We start from the raw sequence: 24,306 nt of genomic DNA, 5'->3' as shown, positions 1-24,306 counted from the left end.
GATCCATTAAATGGACCGTGTATGGGCAGCTTTAGAGAGTGATAAAGTACCAATTAACCAGCTTTCATTTTTCAAACACTGCCTACAAAGTGACAGTTTGGAGCATGTTGGTTGGTAATTGGGGACAGATTTATTAAACCTGGTGAAGTGATTACGTGGCCAGTGATAATACAGCAGCCAATCCACTCCTATCTGTTAAGGTACAGGCTGGGTTTGAAAAGTGACAGTTAGGGGCTGATTGTCAGCTATGGTATCACTGGCCACTTAATCACTTCAGCAGGCATAATATAAAGAAATGTGCAGGCTCTGATTTACTCTGATTTCAAAGAAGGATCTTATTGGCTATCAACTGTCATGTGATTTGGGATAGCCAATAAGATCCTGTTTTGAAATCAGAGTAAATCAGAGTCCCAAAGTACCTACCAACCAGATCCTAACTGCTACTTTGCTGGCTGTGATTAGCAAATGACAGATACTTTATAACTTATCGCTTTATCACTCCAGACCCAATAGTGTGAAATGATAAATCCATTGTGTCTCTCACTATAATACTTTTATGGGAATTATTTCCTCCCCTACTGGACGCCGGGTAACGATCTTCTATTTAATGGAACATATATTGTGTTACCTCTAATAAATGTTTAGCTAAAGAATGCTCACTGTAGGGTCTCTAATAGGGTACACACGGTGAGGTATGCCCTATTTTTCTATTCAGTTTTGCTTTATAGAAGCTAAATCAAATTTAAATCGAATAGAAAATCCACTGGGCATGGAATGGTTTTTCTACATTCAATGCAGATTCGATCCCAATGCGCGCTCCCGTGTAGTGTAAATAGAATTGAAAAACAGTCTTGGCAGGCAACACTGTATAGTACAGATCTGTTCTACATAGTCAAAATCAAATGTGAACACTGTAACCAACCCAGATCCAGACCCAGCTTCACCAGAAAGTGAAATCTCTCTGTGTGTACGCACCATTAACCCTTTGAGTGCTGAGTGAGTTTGTCAATATTGGGAAGCAACCCTTTTCATCTATCATAATGGCCTGTAATCTTTACATTTTTATATAGGAAGTAGAATCTTTTTTTTATTTTATTTTTTAAACTACATTTTTTATTTGAATGTGTATAACAAATGTGAGCGGCACTGGCATTTTTAGCAGATATTTTGCACATCTCACAGTTGTAGGCAATGAAAGGGTTAACTAGTGATAAAGCCAACAGCCAATCAGGACCGACCGACCATGTTCTAGTCTGTGGTTGAAAAACAGGTAGAGGCTGATTGGCTGTTAGTTTCTCACTTTCCACTTTCTCTCCCGAAGGTCCTGTGAGGAGACTCCTATCTCCTTTTTGCAGTGCGTGCCTGATGGTGCTTCTGTACAGCGCCTTTCTCTCTTTGACCAGAAGATCTGTTTTCCCAACATACTGTGCTACAAGGGCAGATGATCATGTGGACCGCGTGTTTATTAGTACAGATGAGGAAGTATCTAATTATAAAATATTGTGTGTGTGTGGGTGGTACATGCATCAGCCGCAGCCAAAGGATTCGGACAACTGAACCAGCCCTGTTTTTATCCTTATCAGCTTTCACTAACATCTCTTAGATTTTGACCAGAGCGTGGCAATGCATGATTGCCTGTCTGCTAATCGCGGTGAGGTTGCTATCACTGACTATAATCAGCCAGTGTTTCCCAGTCCGACTTTTATCTACCCAACTGCCAGCACTATAATGATTAACCCATGCATTGTGCGCTTGTTTGGGAGAGCTCCGCTTACAGAGTAAAAGGGACACTGTAGTATTTTGTTAGTGCTTTGGACGTTAATCGGTTCCCTCCAATCAATGATTGGGGGGGGGGGGGTTAATTGTCTCACCATGAGCTAATCTATTGTCCGCGGTAAGCCAGCCTCAGGCAGAATAGGTTTATGGCACATGTATGTGGTGGTCAATAAAAAATGTAACAATACGCTCCTTTGACATTCCTATTACAAACCTTCAATACTTTGCGTGTGCCCACTGCCGCCCTTCTATACGGCACTGCTGGCCTACCCCCTCACCCCTCCAGTGCATCTCCCAGACTCTCATGTGCATCACAAGAGCTTATGGGGGGGGGGATCTTAGAATGCACACCCGATTTACATGAGGTGCTATCATGCTGGGACTTGTAGTTCTGCAAAGAAAGACATGTGGTGCAGATGCACACTCCATATTATTAATCAAAATCAATCAATAATAGAGGTTCTTGGTATATTCATTGGCCAAGAATGAGCATCACAAGAGCTTCCATGTAATTACTGTAACGGAAGTACTTGGGTCACGGGAGCACGCCCCCTGACGTTACAGGGCGATATACACATTATATGGTGTAGACCTTGTTGTCATGGTGATTTACTATCATTCACAATGTGTCCTGTTCCAGCTGCAGTGGTCTTATTATTATTATTATTATTATTATTATTATTAACAGGTTCTTATATAGCGCATACATATTACGCAGCACTTTACAGAGAATATTTGTCCATTCACATCAGTCCCTGCCTCCAGTGGAGCTTACAATCATTGGGACAGATGTATTAAGCCTTAACAAGAGATAAATGCAAGGGTGATAAGGAGAGATAAACATCCAGCCAATCAGCTCCTTACTGACTTTTTTCAAACACAGCCTGTAAAATGGCAGTTAGCAGGTGATTGGATGGACGTTTATCTCTCCTTATCACCCTTGGATTTATCTCTTGTTAAAGCTTAATACATCTGCCCCTATATTCCCTACCACATGTACACGCACAGACATCATATGCTGCTGTGTTCAGGATACATTCTGGGGAGGTAACAGCGCAGTTCACATTTCAAATCGAGTAGGCCCAGCAACTGCCACTCTAAGCTGACTCACTGACAGTTGTGGCTGCTCTTGTATAGAACGAAGGTTCGGTATAAAGGATCTCCACTATCGCAGGCTGTCCATGTATCACCCCTGTTTTCTATTCTGAATTTGCAAGATACTGCTCATTAATGGGGTACACAAGGGGTAAGCTAGGCCAGCACATGGCTGTCCGGTCAAAAGGCACCAATACGACCACGAATGAGGAAGGCGCACAATCTTAATTCACCTTCATGAGACCATGCAGCGCCCCCTGGTGACAGTATTTAATATTGGACAAGAAAAGGGTTAAAGCTGTTCAATTAGCGCTGATGTAGTTCCCATAGAATATGAAGTCTGTGTAATTAAACACAAAATAGTCATGAAAATGTCACCAAAAAAAGGTTCCACAGTAGGTAGGATTCTCAAATGTTCATAACATTTGAGAATCCTACCTACTGTGGAACCTTTTTTTGGTGACATTTTCATGACTATTTTGTGTTTAATTACACAGACTTCATATTCTATGGGAACTACATCAGCGCTAATTGAACAGCTTTAACCCTTTTCTTGTCCATTGTTCACACCAGGTGGTAATTGAATGTCGCCTTAAACTGTTTATAAGCTGCTTTTGTGTCGTGCGCACCTGATCACTCAGTCTTTTTTGTCATACAGTATTTAATATTGCTCATGCAATTGAGAGCTGCTGTTGGTGAACATAGTTTGTAATCCTTCTCTGACTCATTATATGGCTCAGAAACCTTTTTTTTTGTTAGTACATGATCTATACAGGGTACAGGGCCTTAAATGGCAGTTTGGGGAGGGAGAAGATGAATCTCAGTCTCCTGACTAACTGGGTGTTCATTGTGCACTATGACAGTAACCACAAGTGATCCGCTGTGACTCTGATTATCTCTGCCTGACTGACATAATCCTGTTGTTTGTTTCCAGTGGAGTGATTGTTCCGGAGTCGGACAGCAATGACACCGTACCGGAAGTGGCCATTACCTCTGGGTTCGCCCTGTTACATTTCTTCAGTGATGCCGCCTACAACCTGACCGGCTTCAACATCAGCTATAGGTAACAGCGTCTCCTCGACATAATGACGCACCTGTATAAGCACTTCTCTGGAGGCACCTGTGTAGCAATATGCTGCTGCTCATTGTAACCGATTGGGGGGCTTTTCCCTTCTTCTTTTTCTGAACTATGCCGATCATTACGGAGCCTGATTCCTCGCCCATGACGGGCAGTGCATGATGGGAGAATATAAGATGCACTCCTGGAAATAGGCTTGCTATAGTTTTACCTTTTAATTTGGGACACTTATAATATAGTGTATACAGGTTCTGTGGAGGTTTAAAACCAATTTGTTATTGTTAAATGCCTTTACCCCTCCAATTTGTCCTCAGTGCTGCAGCTCCTCCTACTCACGTATAAAGCTCTCACCCATTCCTCTCCCACTTACATCTCTGACCTCCTCTCCCACTTACATCTCTGACCTCCTCTCCCACTTACATCTCTGACCTCCTCTCCCACTTACATCTCTGACCTCCTCTCCCGCTTACATCTCTGACCTCCTTTCCCACTTACATCTCTGACCTCCTCTCCCACTTACATCTCTGACCTCCTCTCCCGCTTACATCTCTGACCTCCTCTCCCGCTTACATCTCTGACCTCCTCTCCCGCTTACATCTCTGACCTCCTCTCCCGCTTACATCTCTGACCTCCTCTCCCGCTTACATCTCTGACCTCCTCTCCCGCTTACATCTCTGACCTCCTCTACCGCTTACATCTCTGACCTCCTCTCCCGCTTACATCTCTGACCTCCTTTCCCGCTTACATCTCTGACCTCCTCTCCCGCTTACATCTCTGACCTCCTCTCCCGCTTACATCTCTGACCTCCTCTCCCGCTTACATCTCTGACCTCCTCTCCCGCTTAATTCTCTGGCCTCCTCTCCCGCTTAATTCTCTGGCCTCCTCTCCCGCTTAATTCTCTGGCCTCCTCTCCCGCTTAATTCTCTGGCCTCCTCTCCCGCTTAATTCTCTGGCCTCCTCTCCCGCTTAATTCTCTGGCCTCCTCTCCCGCTTAATTCTCTGGCCTCTTCTCCCGCTTAATTCTCTGGCCTCCTCTCCCGCTTAATTCTCTGGCCTCCTCCCTCTTTACACTCTTGCCCATCCTCTTCTCTCCTCTAATGCTCCTGCCTACTGATTACTTCCTCACACTCCTACTTCCAAGACTTTTCACATGCTGCTCCCTACCTCTGGAACTCTCTACCTCAGACTTCCCACCTACAAAACTTTAAACAGGCTCTCCAGACCCAATTCTCCACCAATCCCAGCCAAATCTCATCCTAACCCTCTGTTCCATGTCTACCCCATCTTTGTCACCTCTGTCTGTCTGCCCCTCCCCTCTATAATCGGATGCTGCGGATCTCTTGTGCCGCCATATAAATAAAGGATAATATAAGCAAGCCCTCCAGCACCCTATGTGCTTGTTTAGTAAATTAGGTGCATGCTCTCTCTCCAACTTGATTTTGTAACCATATAACATTTGCACAATGGACCTTTTTATTGCAGCATTGAGACGTGCCCCAATAACTGCTCCGGACGGGGGATCTGCGTGACTGAAAATGGGACTAGCTCCTGTGACTGTTCCGATCACTGGAAGGGGGAGTCCTGCGACATCCCGTACTGTCTGGACAACTGCGGATATCCTGAGCACGGGGAGTGCGATGTGAATGGGAAGTTCTGCGTCTGCCACACCGGCTGGCAGGGTGAGTCCCAGTAATGCTCCCCCCCCCCCCCCCCAGCAGATTAAATGGCTCGGCGTAATCTCATCTCATTCCATATAAGAGCTTGTATCACTGTTGGTTTTATTGATCAGTCTGTCGGTCGTTCCCATTGGTACAGAGATTTTCAGGCAATATTTAATTTGGCTCAGTAGACTCGATCTCTCCGTAAAGCTGTAAATCAATGACTTGTCGGTGCTGATAAGAAATGACAGATCACAATGTGAGGACCTTCTACTATCATGGGAAATTATTCCTGGATATGATTATGGTTTTACAATGATAGTGCTATCTTCATCCGCTACAGTCTTCATGTGTCGTAAATCCTCGGATGAAGACACAGAGATGATTTGTACGGGGATAAAAAATAAATTGCCAGTGATTGGTGTCTGCATAAAGTGCTGTAGCGCAGGTTTGTAGAGTGCATCTTCCGAACACCATGCAGTCCCTCTTCCCTGCCTGGAGTGTTGTCTGCTGTGATGCTCCTAGCACAAATAGACAGATATTTTTAAAGATGACTGCGCAGGAGACTGCTGCACTGCAAACGCCGGGGGTTACCAATCCCAAATGGAACATATAAAGGGAAGTCAAGAGGTGACTAGAGGGAACCTGACAGTGTTTTTGGGGCACACTTGTGAAATAAAGGTTTATATGGTTACTGAAAAAAATTAAAATTTAACTTTTATTGGTAAGACTAACATTTATTGAACGCATGAAAATACATTGAATACATACAGATGACTCAGTCATATAATATCAGGTTCCACACGTATAGAAGGCAGAAAATCGCACAATTAATAGGATTAGCGTAGAGTGAGTGAGAATGTTTCTCCTCTTAATGGCACAATTAAAGTTCTAATCTATTCAATTGACAAGAAAATTCAGGCAGATGACATTTGACCTGCCTGTGTTGGGGACCTACCCAGACTATGCGGTAACATTTCCTAATGAGCTATAAAGTGCAATTTGGCACTAACGGTGCTTTATGTTTTGCCTCACCACTCAGGACCGGAGTCCCTGCAATGTCTTCCTACCAAAAGATGTTCCAATAGGCCCTTTATTATCATGCAATTTCCTGTGTCTTTCAGGAGGCTGCACAGCTGCTTTCCTGCCCTTTTCCATATTCTACTAGCAAACTCTCCCAAAACATAGCTAGAAATCCATATGCTTAACTTTTGCTGCTCCGATTAGGTGCATATTGCTGTCCTAGCCACTTGATGGCGCACCTGCGTAAGAAATGAGCTCTCTTCTGCCTTGGTCCCCTGTCCAGCGCACCCAATCCAGAAAGAACTCCTGTGGTTTTTTTGTGTGTTTTTTATTTTTTTTTATTTTATATATATATCTTTTAACAATTTTTTTCCCTAGGTCCAAATTGCTCTGTTCCGGCCCCGTCAAACGAGTCGTTTTGGTCGCGTGAAGAGTTCTCCAACTCCCAACTGGCCAGAGCGTCTCACAAAGCCGTCGTGGTGGACGATGTCATGTGGATCGTTGGTGGCTACATGTTCAACCATTCCGATTACCAGATGGTTATGGCGTGAGAACCCTATTTGTTACCACACTTATGTTTATGACACTCTGGCCTTCCGTACCCTAGTTGGGGTACTTCACGCTGCAGACATTCCCCAAGTAGTCCTTCCCTTTTGGAAGCCTGGACCCCAGTGATGTGTATAGTATCTGGAGGCAGGAAGATAGTGTGATGGGGAGTAGTGTCCTAGAGAAGATGAGGCGGTGCCATGGTCATCCAATCACCTGCTGTCTGCACTCTCAGGTGTCTCGGCCCTGGGGCAGCAGACCCTTTGAGAATGGCTTATGGTCCATACACACTGAGCGATTTTAGCCCATTTTACCGCCCCGTCACTCATCTGTTGGTAATACCAGCAGATGAGCAGCGATGATGCGGAGCGCGCATTAGCACTCACTACATAGAGACATAGACTGTGACGACAGATAAGAACCACTTGGCCCATCTAGTCTGCCCCTTTTTTAAACATGTTACCTCAAACCATATTTGATCCTTATTGCTTTGTAAGGATATTAATATGCCTATCCCAAGCATGTTTAAATTGTACTACTGTATTTGCGTCTACCACCTCTGATGGTAGGCTATTCCACTTATCTACTACTCTTTCTGTGCAGTAATTCTTCCTCACATTTCTCCTGAATCTTCCTCCCTCTAGTTTCAGTGCATGTCCTCGTGTTCTGCTGCTCCTCTTCCTGTGAAGAATGTCTCCTACCTGTACCTTGTTAAAGCCCTTCTCATTGCCAGGCCGTACACACTGAGGGCTTTTAATCTGAAAGCCGTTTAAAAGAAAACCAAAAGAATATATAATTTAAGAGAGCGCACTGCGTTGATTCAACAAACATTTAATACATGTAAAAATTATCATACATTTATAACCACACACATAAAAATCAATTTAATTCTAAAAACATTTCATATGTCCAGCAGCAACCACAGTTAACACTATATATATTATCCAGTTTTGATTGGCTCTTACCCACTTTATCTAACGTCAGTCTCCTTTAGGTCCAAATTCTCCAGAGATTTGAATGGAACCCAGTGAAAAACGCAGGGGGACAAGCTTCTCAATAGCTGATTTTTATAAAGGAATATTCCTGTAATTTTTTGGTGGGGATATTGGTTTTGCTGTGTATGCATTGTGATCTTCAGCAGTAACTGGATTATGTCCTGTACAGGTATAACCTGGTCTCCCGGGAGTGGCTCAAGCTGGACAGCTCGGTGAACGCAGTCGACGTACGATATGGACACTCGCTGGCACTATACAAGGTGACACTAGCAATAATGGAAAGAACTACCTAGGGCGTCTGCGTACTGCTATCATATTAGTGTCTTGATGACTGTGGTGTGTGCATCTGACTGTGTTGGCAAGTATCTGTTTTGGGGATAATCTCCAGTCTTCCCAAGATGTCAAAGGGTTAGAAAAGGTTGGCTGTGCGGCTCCGTGGACTGTATGCATTTCATTTTCTTGGTTGCCAACTAAAGCAAGCTAGGCAGCTATTGGATGGAACCCACCGCATCTTTCATCCTGTGTCTCCTACATGACCAAATGAAAGCTTGACTCTTCCTCCTCTTCCTCCTAGGACGCGATGTACATGTACGGGGGAAAGTTGGATGTCAGTGGGAACGTCACCAACCAGCTCTGGGTGTTCCACGTCCAGAATATGTCATGGGTTCAGATCTTCCCAAATGTCTTAAATCAGTACTCCGTGGTCGGCCACTCTGCTCACATCGTCACATTGAACGACAGCAGTACGGTCATGCTGGTGTTTTTCGGCCACAGTCCCTCCTTTGGTTATGTCAGCCAAGTTCAGCAATATAACTTTGGTAAGTGGGGAAACGTAGCTGTGTCATTAGATCCTGTGTTAACTCTGGTGTAGGGGAGGGGACAAGTCCATGGAACTAGAACTGATTTTGTGCATTAACGCCATATAGAAAAATACTTTAACGGGTGTGGAGTTCCAATTGAATAACCCTGGGCAATAAAGGACAAGGCTTCGTCGTGTTTTTTACTGTGGGTAATTGAATCCCCCCTCCCCCCACACAGTGTATATGGTCACGTAAGTATGTGATGGCGTGACACCTGGATTGCAAGCTCAGAATCAGATTTTTCCAGCATTGAGTATCAGATTTAAGGAATTAGAATGAAATACGGACGTGTTGATGCTTAAGTTAATCGTATACTGGTATCATTCTGTACATCCTCGAATGGGTCACAGAAATAGCCATAGGAACGATATTAGTCCAAAGTTGATTTCCCACCTTTTGTGTAACCCATCTTCTGGTTTCTCCCAATCCAGTCACTGGAGATAGCCTTACATCAACATCCAGATCACAGAAGGTTGTCCCATCTGTTCCATGTCTTCTGAGGAGACTGTAAAAGTGCATTTGTTCTCTCCTTCTAGACACCAATTCTTGGGATTTTGTTGTGACAAAGAGGGCCCTGGTACAAGGAGGTTACGGGCACAGCAGTGTGTACGATGAATATACCAGGTCCATCTATATCCACGGTGGCTACAAAGCCTTCACTGCCAACAAATATCGTCTCGCTGATGACCTCTACAAGTACGAGGTGGATACACGCAGTTGGTAAGAGCGGATTTAATAGGAATAGCAGCAGGTGGATGCAGGTGCAGGTCACATACTGCCGAACTAGAGTATAAACTGACAGCCCATTGCAATCACCTAGTACCGAGAGAGAATGAATCAGTGAAGTGTAACCTCTGCACTAATGTGTATAGTTACTAATGTGTTTATAAACATTTCCACGTTTTAAGCGCAGTTAGTGTAAGGTAGTATATTCAGAGACCTCTGTAAGCTCCAGCACTTGTTAAATACTTGATAATACAGATAACAGTATAAGTTGTACAATGCAAGAAGCTTAACAATGTAGCAGAGTTGTAAAAAATATATTATGGAAAAAAAACAACACGCTTTCCTTTTTTATTTTTTTTACATTAACGTCTTAATGAAAGATAACGTAATCCTGTTGGTTTTATAATACTGTGAAACACTTGATCAACCACGTTTTAATGCTTTCTAACAGTAACAATCCTAAGTTATTAACTTTGATATGATTTATATGAAATATTTCAATAAAACCAGTTTTAGACCAAATAAACCAAAACATTCAAAAGTACTTTTCAGAGAAAGGCTTAAGCACACAAAAAAGGTGATAAGCTTTGGCACTGGCAATTGAACATGGTACTTGTTTTACTAAACGATAATAATGAAGACGGCAAGCAACATGAATGTGGAATAATAAAAGGGATTCCCTTACAATAGGCTTTTTTTTTTTTTTGTTACAGCATATTAAAAAAAACTGTTGGTTTAAACCAATCAACCCTGCTGTGGAGTCCTATCACTCCCCCCCCCCCCCCCCCCCCCCCCCCTTCCTATTTGTCCTGCCCAGTAGAGTTCTTTGGAATAATCTGATTTTTATTTCTGTAATGCAGGAAAATATTAAAAGACAGCCACTTCTTCCGCTACCTGCACACCGCGGTGATCATCAGCGGGACCATGCTGGTGTTTGGGGGGAACACCCACAACGACACGTCGATGAGCCACGGGGCGAAGTGCTTCTCCAAAGACTTCATGGCCTATGACATTGGTGAGTGCTGAAAGGGTCATGGCTGTTTTTTTCCAGCTACGTGGGGGGGCACACTGGATTGTTTAGACTAGAGAACAGTGTCACCCACAGCAGGGTGTTTATATATAACCCCATTCACACGAGGAAGAATATGTTCTGGAGACTCGTGATGTAGCCGGGCAAGTGTCTGCGTTCTCTGCCACACATTGTGTTCCCACACAGCACATCATCCTGTGCAGTCACCACCATATAAACCAAAGTGCCATGGACGTTGGCAGCCAGTGACTTCTTTACAGTGCACCAGTCTGTTATATCCATATTGTCCCACCAACATACTGCCTGTATTCCAGTTACCCCTTATATCCCATAACATTGAATCTGTCCCAGGCAAGCCCACACTGCGTCCATGTTTCCAATCCTGTGGAGTCTGAGCACTCTAGTGCACAAACTCTGCAGCGCAGAGCACGAAAATTACTGTAACATGGCAGCCGCGCCTTTTTTCCGGAGCTATGCGCAGTAGGGGCTGAGCGCTCTACTCTCGGACCCTACTGCTTCCAACTTAGTGGAGGGGGCCTGGCTAGAGGACTCTCCTCTCTTAAGACACCCCCTAGCCCCAGCGACTACTAAGCATGCAAACCACAGTGATTTAAAAGTTTCTGGAACACGCTAATAATAACTAACTAATTTATTCAAATACATATGACACAAATAAATTAAATATATATTTTGAGGCAAAATTGTTGCAGGCAATGGCATCATAGGAAGGTCTTTTAAGTCATCCTTTTTCTATAAAAAAAATGGACAATCCTAGGCCCCATGACACAGCCCTGGCTCACCTCCCCCGTGTAGGTATAGGATACCGTAGGCGCGGTGTCCTGTATCACCGCAGATTGACTGATGTGAGACAGGGCAGCATGGAGCCCGTTACACAGTAAACCCCAAAGGGTTGGTTTTCTTTTCCTCCTAGAGAAGGAATGGGTGTTTCCTAAGCTGCATTGCCAGGTTACAATGTAATCTCGGGATTAGGTGACTGTTCCCGTGAATTAAGGGGAATTTTGTATTTGGCATAGCGTGAGGCCACGCTGAATTGCCTGCTTTCTACTATGTTGCTACTGGTTGCGGTCAGGGTGTAATATTCATCTTTCTGTCCCCTGTTTAGCCTGTGACAATTGGAGTCCCCTGCCTTTTCCCTCCCTGCACCATGACGTGAACCGCTTCGGCCACACCGCAATCGTAAGAAACAGGTAAAACGAACTAATGCTTTTCTTTCATCTGGTTTCTGTCACTGTATTGTTTAGGTCAGGGTGTGGTTATCTGTGGCCCATTCATAAAGGTCTGCAACACCCGGGTCCTTTATGTTTTATTAGAACAGATTTGTGGTCCAAACTTACCTTCTGTTATCCTGGTTAGCCGGCCCAGCAGCAGTGGTCTTGGGCCGTATAACCAGGTTCCCCAGCCTCTGTAGTAGTGCTACTGTATGTGGGGGTCAGAGCTGGCTAAACTGACAATACCAACAGTCCACGTTTTCCAAATCACTTAGCTGGTGCACAGGTGTAGTCATTACTGTCACATTTCCCAGACTCCCTAGCTGGTGCACAGCTGTAGTCATTACTAACTGTCACATTTCCCAGACTCCCTTGCTGGTGCACAGGTGTAGTCATTACTAACTGTCACATTTCCCAGACCACCTAGCTCAGGGCTGGGCAACACCGGCCCTCCAGATGTTGATGAACTACACATCCCAGCATGCCTTGCATCAGTTTCAGCATGGCCACATAGTAAAACTAATGTAAAGCATCCTGGGATGTGTAGTTCATCAACATCTGGAGGGCCGGTGTTGCCCAGACCTGACCTAGCTGGTGCACAGGTGTATTCATTACTGTCACATTTCCCAGACTCCCTAGCTGGTGCACAGCTGCAGTCATTACTAACTGTCACATTTTCGAACCTGCTGCATTCATTCCTACTATAGATCCACAGATGGCCTGATATAAATGAACTGTTGGTAGATCTTGAAGACAGGTTTGGCCACCCCTGGCCTACATGCTTCACATATGGAAATGCACAGTTCTGTTAATATATTAAGTGAGTGTGGTTCTTGGTGAACAGACCAAATTAGTCTTTTGTCCTCTGGTCCATTTCAAATTCAATATGTTTGCAATGATACCATGCAATGTGTATCTCACATCCCTCCATAAGTTGCTGCAAATCACATCAAAAGTCTGATATATTCTGGGGGCAAAGAAAGTGGGGTCCCTCCTCAACTTCCCTCATCCATCAGTAGACTGGGCACTACAGCAGGAACTCGTTCAGCATGGGGACCTCCTGCAATAGTGCCAGGGACACCCCACCCCTCTGACCTCATAACACCTTCAGAGATGTCGCGCTGTATAGAGGTCCTCCCGTTATTACCACCACCACCACCACTGAGATGTCGCGCTGTATAGAGGTCCTCCCGTTATTACCACCACCACCACTGAGATGTCGCGCTGTATAGAGGTCCTCCCGTTATTACCACCACCACCACTGAGATGTCGCGCTGTATAGAGGTCCTCCCGTTATTACCACCACCACCACTGAGATGTCGCGCTGTATAGAGGTCCTCCCGTTATTACCACCACCACCACTGAGATGTCGCGCTGTATAGAGGTCCTCCCGTTATTACCACCACCACCACTGAGATGTCGCGCTGTATAGAGGTCCTCCCGTTATTACCACCACCACCACTGAGATGTCGCGCTGTATAGAGGTCCTCCCGTTATTACCACCACCACCACTGAGATGTCGCGCTGTATAGAGGTCCTCCCGTTATTACCACCACCACCACTGAGATGTCACGCTGTATAGAGGTCCTCCCGTTATTACCACCACCACCACTGAGATGTCGCGCTGTATAGAGGTCCTCCCGTTATTACCACCACCACCACTGAGATGTCGCGCTGTATAGAGGTCCTCCCGTTATTACCACCACCACTGAGATGTCACGCTGTATAGAGGTCCTCCCGTTATTACCACCACTGAGATGTCACGCTGTATAGAGGTCCTCCCGTTATTACCACCACCACCACTGAGATGTCGCGCTGTATAGAGGTCCTCCCGTTATTACCACCACCACTGAGATGTCGCGCTGTATAGAGGTCCCCCCGTTATTACCACCACCACCACCACCACTGAGATGTCGCGCTGTATAGAGGTCCTCCCGTTATTACCACCACTGAGATGTCGCGCTGTATAGAGGTCCTCCCGTTATTACCACCACCACCACTGAGATGTCGCGCTGTATAGAGGTCCTCCCGTTATTACCACCACCACTGAGATGTCACGCTGTATAGAGGTCCTCCCGTTATTACCACCACCGAGATGTCGCGCTGTATAGAGGTCCTCCCGTTATTACCACCACCACCACTGAGATGTCGCGCTGTATAGAGGTCCTCCCGTTATTACCACCACCACTGAATTGTGGCAGTAGTAGTCAGGCACATAGTGGAGTCTGGGTCAGCATCATGCAGGCCACGGGATCTCTACTCTTTAACAAACTCCGTCTGCACTTGCTGTTCCTGAAAATGCACTAATGATTACATGGATGCCTACTTGTCCCTTGTTTGATGGGATATGCCCAGCACTCGGATGAGTAAGCTGCTTAGACAGTGGACTGGCCATGTAATATCTCTGTGTATGTCCTGTCCTAGGCTGGGAGGTCTCTTGCATTTGGTAGATGATCGCTGATGTTGCCTTGTCTTATAAGCGCACCTATACCACGGCTGCACCTTATAGATTACACTATCTATTGTCTTTTTAGCTCCATGTTTGTGTTTGGAGGATTCAACAGTCTCTTGCTCAGCGACATCCTGATGTTCACCTCCATGAGCTGCGAAGCTTTCACCAGTAACGGCACCTGTCTGAGGGACGGGCTGGGGATCCGGTGCATCTGGGACAGCTACACCGCTCAGTGCTTGTCGTGGGACCAGGCCACTCCAGAGGAGAGAAGAGAGAGCGCCCTCTCCTGTCCCAACATCACGTGTATGTTATGTGTATGGGGCAGCCCCTGTCCTTTCTCCTCCTATCAGCCGCATTGCATCTACTTGTCCCGGCTCTGTCTGGAAGTTCCACCTAGTTGCACAGCGCTGCTTTTGTCTCTCTACTGCACCCGTAACAAATGAAATGGTGATCGAGGCACAAAAAGACAGAAGAGCTGCTCCAATAAATTCCAAACTTGTTCAACCAAGACATTAACACAATCTTATAAAGTGTTTAGGGTATATCAAGGCTCTATCTGTGGGGGATTCCTCTTCTTTTCTCTTTTTCCTTTCTTCTTATAATCTCCTCAGGGATTTGATAACGTGGATAAAGGAAAATGATGAAATGTGTAGGAGTGTCAACAGGAATGTTAAGAATGTTAAGAATTTTAGGGATTATTTTAATAATGGGACAACATACATCTCACATGAGTGCAGGTGGTGATATACTCATAAAGGTATCATTTTATAGGGGGTAGGCCTTCACTAAATCCACCCAGTAAGAAGTAATGGTAAGACATACTTTCACTGGCTTAGACTCGTGAATGGGAAAAACCTATTGAGGTTTCTTGAAAATGCGTACCCAATTCACAACAGGTTATCCAAGTCTCATCAAGGTATCTTTTTTTTTTCCACTTTTAGTCACAATAAATCATAATCCGGTATAGGTTAAAAAAATGCCAATACAAATCATGATACAATCAAAACAAACTCCAAACAAGAACAATGACCATCTTATTGTATATCCACACACAAATAAGGTAGTTGGCATATGGAAAAAGGACCTTTATAGACCTTCCGGATCAGTACATAAAAAAAAAAAAAAAAAAAGGCCAATAATTATTCTATACTGCACACTGACCGCAGTTATCCCCAGATCTGTCTTACGCGCTGTGATTCCCGTCTGTTAGGTGAGGTTACGGGAGACTAGAATTTACCATGTCCAATCTTGCAGAACTTTGTACAGTTCGTTTTTCTTGCTAAATTCTGCTGAATATTTGGCTATTTTAGGTATTTTAAGTTCATTAGTTAAGGGAGGGTTTATGTGACCTATATACAATCTGGTAGATTTCCCCAAAAAGTTTTGTCCTCGCTAAACTGTCATATTTTAAAGATTTAAAGCTACGTACAATGTGATAGGAACAACATATAGTTCTGCGCAACATATCCTTCACATCGGTTGCGTAATTCCCAATACGCGTGCCCCTCCGTAGTTAGCGATGTTTTCTGGGTGGCCATACTGCATAAGATGTCTCTAGCAGTACCATGCCGCAAAATGCATCACGGTATATCACTTTGCCCCGTCACCCCCCCCCCGCATCATCTGCAAGTGTGTATCCACTTGCCGTTGCAGGGTCCCGTTGCCTGTAGGATTGGGTGGGCACACACGTCGTCTAGTGTGTACCCAATTTAAAATCGAGCTGCCGTGTAAAAATAACCTGTTGCAGAGGATTGTGGGTAATGTTATAATCTATACCAGAAATATTGTAGCAGCTCTTCAGTAGATAACTTACTATATTGACATTCACAACAAGAGGCTTGTGCTGAAATTGAATGCCACCTCTGACCAATTCTTAACCCATCATTGGCTGCAGAGTAGTGAGACCACATTGTGCCCCCAGGCTGCCATGTAACTGCCATTTGCAATGTGTTACAACCACCGTTTATTGATCCTGGGGACGGCTGGGGAGAGTTTACTGGCGAAATGTAAAAAATGTAAATAGTATTTATATAATAAAGGATATTCTATTCATTGAGGTTATTCTTTAAGTTTGAAATAAATATGTGAGCCCACAATACTTACTGCCGTCCCTGTTCACACGTGTTTCCTTTTGTAATTGGGTGAAAAGGGCCATATACACTAGAACGATGTTGCACGATTTCATCTGATTTCGATGTTTCTGGCCGATATATCATTTGAAAAGTTTCAAATCCTTTGTGTTTTCCATCTGATCCAAGGCGTGGCCCTGCAAGTGTAGGATAGGAGCCCCTAGATCGGTCGTTCTGCACCAGTGATTTATCGTAATCGGATGGGAAAAGGAGTGCTTTTTGTGGATGCGAAAATCGCAGGAAGTTTGACTGACCTTTTCCGTCCCTCTAGCCCCCTAATTCCAGCCCATCAGATATATTTTAGGATTCGTTATGAAATCCCGACGGTCAAAATCCCGACAGGGTCAAAATACAGACATATAGAATGTACAGGTGAAACGGTCAACATGACTTTGTGTCGGGAGTTCGATATTGGGTTTTTTCACTTTTTTTGACCGGAATGTCGACATGGTCCACATGGACACAGTTGGAAGTGAACTGCAGCCCCTCGCACTGCTCACAATTCTTCGGGCACTATTTTATTGTCCCACCACGCCCTAGTGGATGGTAGGGCATGAAATACCGCCTGCACTTGTCGGGTCAAAAAACATGAAAAAAAAACATGTTGACTGTTTCACCTGTACATTCTATATGTCGGGATTTTGACCGTCGGGATTTTGACTGCATCCCATATGTTATGGTACAATTGTATACCATAAGATATATCTGATATGATTGATGTTTGCTTTATCAATCATTCGCATGAGATATATCTTTTGGAAAAATGACACCAAAGTACAATATCGGATGGAATCGCTCCCGTTAGGTCCCAGGGGAGTTCAAGTGAAATGGCAGCTGACTTCAGGGGCCACACCTATCATTGTAGTGTATGGGGCCCTATGGTCTTCATCTGAATATGGTAACGGTGTCTTTTGATTCCCCAACAGATTCCGACAGTGATAGTAAGTGTGATCAATACACGGACTGCTTCAGCTGCACTGAGAACACCAACGGCTGTCGCTGGTGTAACGACCACTGCATATCGCTGGGCACCAACTGCACGGCGAACCAGGTCAGTGAGTACAGGGCTGAACAGGACAATAGAACCGTGTGTCTCCTAACTTCTGCCATGTACCTAATGTATGTTCTATTGGCAGGGAGCGATCACGTCATACGAGCAATGTCCCAAAAACAACTACGGCTATTACTGTAACAAGAAGACCAGCTGTAAGAGCTGCACCATGGACCAGAACTGCCAGTGGGAGCCCCGCAATCAGGAGTGTATCGGGCTGCCAGGTAATCCACCCCTCGCTCTAACTACTGTCCTAGACGTCTGTGCTGAGGTTTGTGGAAGGCCAATCAGAAGTCTCAATCCTTTCATTGTGATTTGTGATTGGTCCCCTCACTCCCAGGCCCCAACTAACCTGCTTTAGTGTGGAACTAGAGTATGTATATAATATTCCCATATGGCACCATAGTAAAATGTTTGATCTGCTAGTCCAGTTTAGCATTGCTGCAGCTGTGTGCTTGTAGCTTTTGGCTTTAGTCCGGAACGTTGTAAGATCGTCTTTTCTTCCTTTATCTACTATTCTGCTTCCTTAGGAGATACTTTTTTATAATCTCCTTTTTTGTGCACAATATATTATATTGTTATACTTGAGGTGAGTGAGTGCAAATTGCAGCTGCGCTGGTCGCACTAATGAAAGTTCTGTGCGTTAGAGGGCCCAGTGATTAGGACTCCACACACACTTGCACTAAAAGACGCTGTATCCCACTGGCCCTGTATTATGTGGTGCCCTCCTCAGGAGTGTGATCAGTGTTCTCTAGTGTCACATTGTACTCACCCGTGACAATTCTTGTACATCTCTATAATTACCCTCCAGATAACATCTGTGGAGCCAACTGGCAGCTAGTGGACAGTTCCTGCCTGAAAATCGTTAACACTAAGGAGCATTACGACAACTCCAAGCTGGCCTGTCGCAGTCAGAACGCAGTGCTGGCCTCACTCACCACCCAGAAGAAGGTGGACTTTGTGGTGAAGCAGCTGCAGACCATGCAGGTAATAATATTACACTAGAGTCCCCTCACTGCACCATATTCATTGTTCTTCGTGCATTTCCTCACCTGTCTCTTCCATGGTCTTACAGCCAAAGACTGAACTCACCCCCTGGGTCGGACTCAGGAAAATCAATGTTTCATACTGGTGCTGGGAAGACATGTCACCTTTTACAAACACCACCCTGCAGTGGCAGCCTGGGGAACCTAGTGGTGCTGGGTTCTGTGGGTACCTGGCTGAGCCGTCCACCGTGGGTCTGAAAGCTGCAACATGCATCAACCTGATCAATGGCAGCGTCTGTGAGAGGCCAGGTGAGCATTGTGATGGGAGATTGGTAACGTAGGGCCGCATGCTGTACTGGGAACCGGAGCCGTGTGATGGAAGGTAGGTAACGTAGGGCCGCATGCTGTGCTGGGAACCGGAGCCGTGTGATGGGAGATCAGTAACGTAGGGCCGCATGCTGTACTGGGAACCGGAGCCTTGTGATGGGAGATCGGTAATGTAGGGCCGCATGCTGTACTGGGAACCACAGCCGTGTGATGGGAGATCGGTAACGTAGGTCCGCATGCTGTACTGGGAACCGGAGCCTTGTGATGGGAGATCAGTAACATAGGGCCGCATGCTGTACTGGGAACTGGAGCTGTGTGATGGGAGATCGGTAACGTAGGGCCGCATGCTGTACTGGGAACTGGAGCTGTGTGATGGGAGATCAGTAACATAGGGCCGCATGCTGTGCTGGGAACCAGAGCCGTGTGATGGGAGATCAGTAATGTAGGGCCGTGTGATGGGAGGTCGGTAATGTAGGGCCACATGCTGTACTGGGAACCGGAGCCGCGTGATGGGAGATCGGTAATGTAGGGCCGCATGCTGTGCTGGGAACCGGAGCTGTGTGATGGGAGATCAGTAACATAGGGCCGCATGCTGTACTGGGAACCGGAGCTGTGTGATGGGAGATCAGTAACAAAGGGCCGCATGCTGTACTGGGAACTGGAGCTGTGTGATGGGAGATCGGTAACGTAGGGCCGCATGCTGTACTGGGAACTGGAGCTGTGTGATGGGAGATCAGTAACATAGGGCCGCATGCTGTGCTGGGAACCAGAGCCGTGTGATGGGAGATCAGTAATGTAGGGCCGTGTGATGGGAGGTCGGTAATGTAGGGCCACATGCTGTACTGGGAACCGGAGCCGCGTGATGGGAGATCGGTAATGTAGGGCCGCATGCTGTACTGGGAACTGGAGCTGTGTGATGGGAGATCAGTAACATAGGGCCGCATGCTGTACTGGGAACCGGAGCCGTGTGATGGGAGATCAGTAATGTAGGGCCGTGTGATGGGAGGTCGGTAATGTAGGGCCACATGCTGTACTGGGAACCGGAGCCGCGTGATGGGAGATCGGTAATGTAGGGCCGCATGCTGTACTGGGAACCGGAGCCGTGTGATGGGAGATCGGTAAAGTGCGGCCGCATGCTGTACTGGGAACCGGAGCTGTGTGATGGGAGATCGGTAACATAGGGCCGCATGCTGTGCTGGGAACCACAGCCGTGTGATGGGAGATCGGTAACGTAGGGCTGCATGCTGTGCTGGGAACCACAGCCGTGTGATGGGAGATCGGTAACGTAGGGCCACATGCTGTACTGGGAACCGGAGCCGTGTGATGGGAGATCGGTAACGTAGGGCCGCATGCTGTACTGGGAACCGGAGCCGTATGATGGGAGATCAGTAACGTAGGGCCGCATGCTGTGCTGGGAACCGGAGCCGTGTGATGGGAGATCAGTAGCGTAGGGCCGCATGCTGTGCTGGGAACCGGAGCTGTGTGATGGGAGATCGGTAATGTAGGGCCACATGCTGTGCTGGGAACCGGAGCTGTGTGATGGGAGATCGGTAACGTAGGGCCGCATGCTGTACTGGGAACTGGAGCTGTGTGATGGGAGATCAGTAACATAGGGCCGCATGCTGTGCTGGGAACCGGAGCTTTGTGATGGGAGATCGGTAATGTAGGGCCGCATGCTGTACTGGGAACCGGAGCTGTGTGATGGGAGATCGGTAACGTAGGGCCGCATGCTGTACTGGGAACCGGAGCTGTGTGATGGGAGATCGGTAACGTAGGGCCACATGCTGTACTGGGAACCGGAGCTGTGTGATGGGAGATCGGTAACGTAGGGCCGCATGCTGTACTGGGAACTGGAGCTGTGTGATGGGAGATCAGTAACATAGGGCCGCATGCTGTGCTGGGAACCGGAGCTGTGTGATGGGAGATCAGTAATGTAGGGCCGCATGCTGTACTGGGAACCGGAGCCGTATGATGGGAGATCAGTAACGTAGGGCCGCATGCTGTACTGGGAACCGGAGCTGTGTGATGGGAGATCGGTAATGTAGTGCCGCATGCTGTGCTGGGAACCGGAGCCGTATGATAGGAGATCAGTAACGTAGGGCCACATGCTGTGCTGGGAACCGGAGCCGTGTGATGGGAGATCGGTAATGTAGGGCCACATGCTGTGCTGGGAACCGGAGCTGTGTGATGGGAGATCGGTAACGTAGGGCCGCATGCTGTACTGGGAACCGGAGCCGTGTGATGGGAGATCAGTAACGTAGGGCCGCATGCTGTACTGGGAACCGGAGCCGTGTGATTGGAGATCGGTAACGTAGGGCCGCATGCTGTACTGGGAACCGGAGCCGTGTGATGGGAGATCGGTAATGTAGGGCCACATGCTGTACTGGGAACCAGAGCCGTGTGATGGGAGATCAGTAATGTAGGGCCGCATGCTGTACTGGGAACCGGAGCCGTGTGATGGGAGATCAGTAATGTAGGGCCACATGCTGTACTGGGAACCGGAGCCGTGTGATGGGAGATCAGTAACGTAGGGCCGCATGCTGTACTGGGAACCAGAGCCGTGTGATGGGAGATCAGTAATGTAGGGCCGCATGCTGTACTGGGAACCGGAGCCGCGTGATGGGAGATCGGTAATGTAGGGCCGCATGCTGTACTGGGAACCGGAGCCGCGTGATGGGAGATCGGTAATGTAGGGCCGCATGCTGTGATGGGAGATCAGTAATGTAGGGCCGCATGCTGGATTGATGTTTGTGGCAGGTGTTAATGTTGAACAATGTCTTATTTCTATATTTTACCTGTACGCTGTGACTTTGGTATGTGCACAGTTTGTGCTTCACTTTTTGTCTTGAGTAATCCAATATTGTTCTTTTCCAATTGCAGCCAATCAAAGCGCAAAGCAGTGCCGCACCCCCTGCGCCTCTAGGTCTCAGTGCTCCGAATGTACCAGCGCCAGCTCCGAATGCATGTGGTGCAGTAACATGAAGCAATGCGTCGACTCAAACGCTTACGTGGCCTCGTTCCCATTCGGACAGTGTATGGAGTGGTACACAATGAGCAACTGCCCACGTAAGTATAATGATTATATCACCCTGATTTGTTCTGCTCTGCTGCAGAGCGACGGAGTCTGCGGGGGACTCTGTTCCCGTTACGCTGAGTCTCCCATCTGTACTGATAGTAGATGCAGGCTACTTACTTCCTGTGTTCTCTGCTGCAGAGCGCCGGAGTCTGGGCGGGACTCTGTTCCCGTTACGCTGAGTCTCCCATCTGTACTGATAGTAGATGCAGGCTACTGACTTCCTGTGTTCTCTGCCTGCAGAGGGCCGGAGTCTGGGGGGGACTCTGTTCCCGTTACGCTGAGTCTCCCATCTGTACTGATAGTAGATGCAGGCTGCTTACTTCCTGTGTTCTCTGCTGCAGAGCGCCAGAGTCTGCGGGGGACTTTGTTCCCGTTACGCTGAGTCTCCCATCTGTACTGATAGTAGATGCAGGCTACTGACTTCCTGTGTTCTCTGTCTGCAGAGGGCCGGAGTCTGGGGGGAACTCTGTTCCCGTTACGCTGAGTCTCCCATCTGTACTGATAGTAGATGCAGGCTACTTACTTCCTGTGTTCTCTGCTGCAGAGGGCCGGAGTCTGGGGGGGACTCTGTTCCCGTTACGCTGAGTCTCCCATCTGTACTGATAGTAGATGCAGGCTACTGACTTCCTGTGTTCTCTGTCTGCAGAGGGCCGGAGTCTGGGGGGGACTCTGTTCCCGTTACGCTGAGTCTCCCATCTGTACTGATAGTAGATGCAGGCTACTTACTTCCTGTGTTCTCTGCTGCAGAGCGCAGGAGTCTGCAGGGGACTTTGTTCCCGTTACGCTGAGTCTCCCATCTGTACTGATAGTAGATGCAGGCTACTTACTTCCTGTGTTCTCTGCTGCAGAGCGCAGGAGTCTGCGGGGGACTTTGTTCCCGTTACGCTGAGTCTCCCATCTGTACTGATAGTAGATGCAGGCTACTTACTTCCTGTGTTCTCTGCTGCAGAGCGCCGGAGTCTGGGCGGGACTTTGTTCCCGTTACGCTGAGTCTCCCATCTGTACTGATAGTAGATGCAGGCTACTTACTTCCTGTGTTCTCTGCTGCAGAGCGACGGAGTCTGCGGGGGACTTTGTTCCCGTTACGCTGAGTCTCCCATCTGTACTGATAGTAGATGCAGGCTACTTACTTCCTGTGTTCTCTGCTGCAGAGCGCCGGAGTCTGGGGGGGACTCTGTTCCCGTTACGCTGAGTCTCCCATCTGTACTGATAGTAGATGCAGGCTACTTACTTCCTGTGTTCTCTGCTGCAGAGCGACGGAGTCTGCGGGCGACTCTTTTCCCGTTACGCTGAGTCTCCCATCTGTACTGATAGTAGATGCAGGCTACTTACTTCCTGTGTTCTCTGCTGCAGAGCGCCGGAGTCTGGGGGGGACTCTGTTCCTGTTACTCTGAGTCTCCCATCTGTACTGATAGTAGATGCAGGCTACTTACTTCCTGTGTTCTCTGTCTGCAGCGGAGAACTGCTCCGGGTACCGCACCTGTGGCAAGTGCCTGGAACAGCCTGGATGTGGCTGGTGTACGGACCCCAGTAATACCGGGAAGGGCCAGTGCATGGAGGCGTCTTACCGAGGACCAATGAAACTGCCAACTACATCCGGGCTTACAAAGAACAGCTTCTCCGAGCCAGTCCTGGACGAAAGCCTGTGCCCAGAAGACAACCATTATAACTGGTCCTTTATCATGTGTCCAGGTACAGTCGATATAGATGATCTGCACACGGAATTTAATTTGTGACTTGCTAAAGTAAATGATGGGTTCTGGGTACTTTAAAGTACTTTCACTTTCTGTTATGACCTCTTTTAGCACACAAAGGAGTTTAGTCCGTTGAGTGGCCTCTAGTGGTCACTGGCGGTACTTCACCTCATGAATCTGGTGGTGCCGATGTTATTCTTCTTTACCAGTACCTTACTTGTTGCTAGATATTTATACAACACCATCATATACTGAGCCGTTTTAGAGAATATCAAATCACATTGATCACTAGCCTGAATTCGCTATCACAGGGACGCTCCTCGCTGGCGTCCGGTTCTCTCCGCTCTGTGTGTTGGCAAAATCGGCTAGTGTATGGGAGCCTTTACACTATGCCTGGTAACATTCCCAGCACCAGTGCTCCGTAACCAGCGCCTGGTCTGTTGAGATCTAAAGTTTCCTCTTCAACTCTCTGGCTTTGATGCGGCTTTGCCCACTGTAGCCTCTCGGGCAGATTTATTAAGCTTGGAGAAGAGATAAACTGGAGATAAAGCGGAGAAAAGGTAAAAGGAGATAAA

The 24,306-nt window shown here is 47.0% G+C and overlaps 1 protein-coding gene across 1 annotated transcript in view; it reads left to right on the top strand.

Moving 5' to 3' along the window:
- Window positions 1-24,306, top strand: part of ATRN (attractin) — a 154,614-nt gene that overhangs the window by 33,535 nt on the left and 96,773 nt on the right. Inside the window, exons 4-18 of the mRNA XM_083185472.1 lie at window positions 3,806-3,934; window positions 5,432-5,628; window positions 7,009-7,177; window positions 8,341-8,431; window positions 8,746-8,989; window positions 9,568-9,751; window positions 10,618-10,772; window positions 11,911-11,995; window positions 14,551-14,771; window positions 17,524-17,648; window positions 17,734-17,872; window positions 18,460-18,635; window positions 18,724-18,943; window positions 21,842-22,027; window positions 23,493-23,729. Of these exons, the coding sequence (XP_083041598.1) occupies window positions 3,806-3,934; window positions 5,432-5,628; window positions 7,009-7,177; window positions 8,341-8,431; window positions 8,746-8,989; window positions 9,568-9,751; window positions 10,618-10,772; window positions 11,911-11,995; window positions 14,551-14,771; window positions 17,524-17,648; window positions 17,734-17,872; window positions 18,460-18,635; window positions 18,724-18,943; window positions 21,842-22,027; window positions 23,493-23,729 (2,558 nt within the window). The remainder of the gene's footprint in view (window positions 1-3,805; window positions 3,935-5,431; window positions 5,629-7,008; window positions 7,178-8,340; window positions 8,432-8,745; window positions 8,990-9,567; window positions 9,752-10,617; window positions 10,773-11,910; window positions 11,996-14,550; window positions 14,772-17,523; window positions 17,649-17,733; window positions 17,873-18,459; window positions 18,636-18,723; window positions 18,944-21,841; window positions 22,028-23,492; window positions 23,730-24,306) is intronic.

The sequence above is a fragment of the Crinia signifera genome, chromosome 1, assembly GCF_055691185.1.
Source record: "Crinia signifera chromosome 1, ASM5569118v1, whole genome shotgun sequence".
Taxonomy (NCBI): domain Eukaryota; kingdom Metazoa; phylum Chordata; class Amphibia; order Anura; family Myobatrachidae; genus Crinia; species Crinia signifera.
This window is presented reverse-complemented; position numbering and strand designations above follow the sequence as displayed.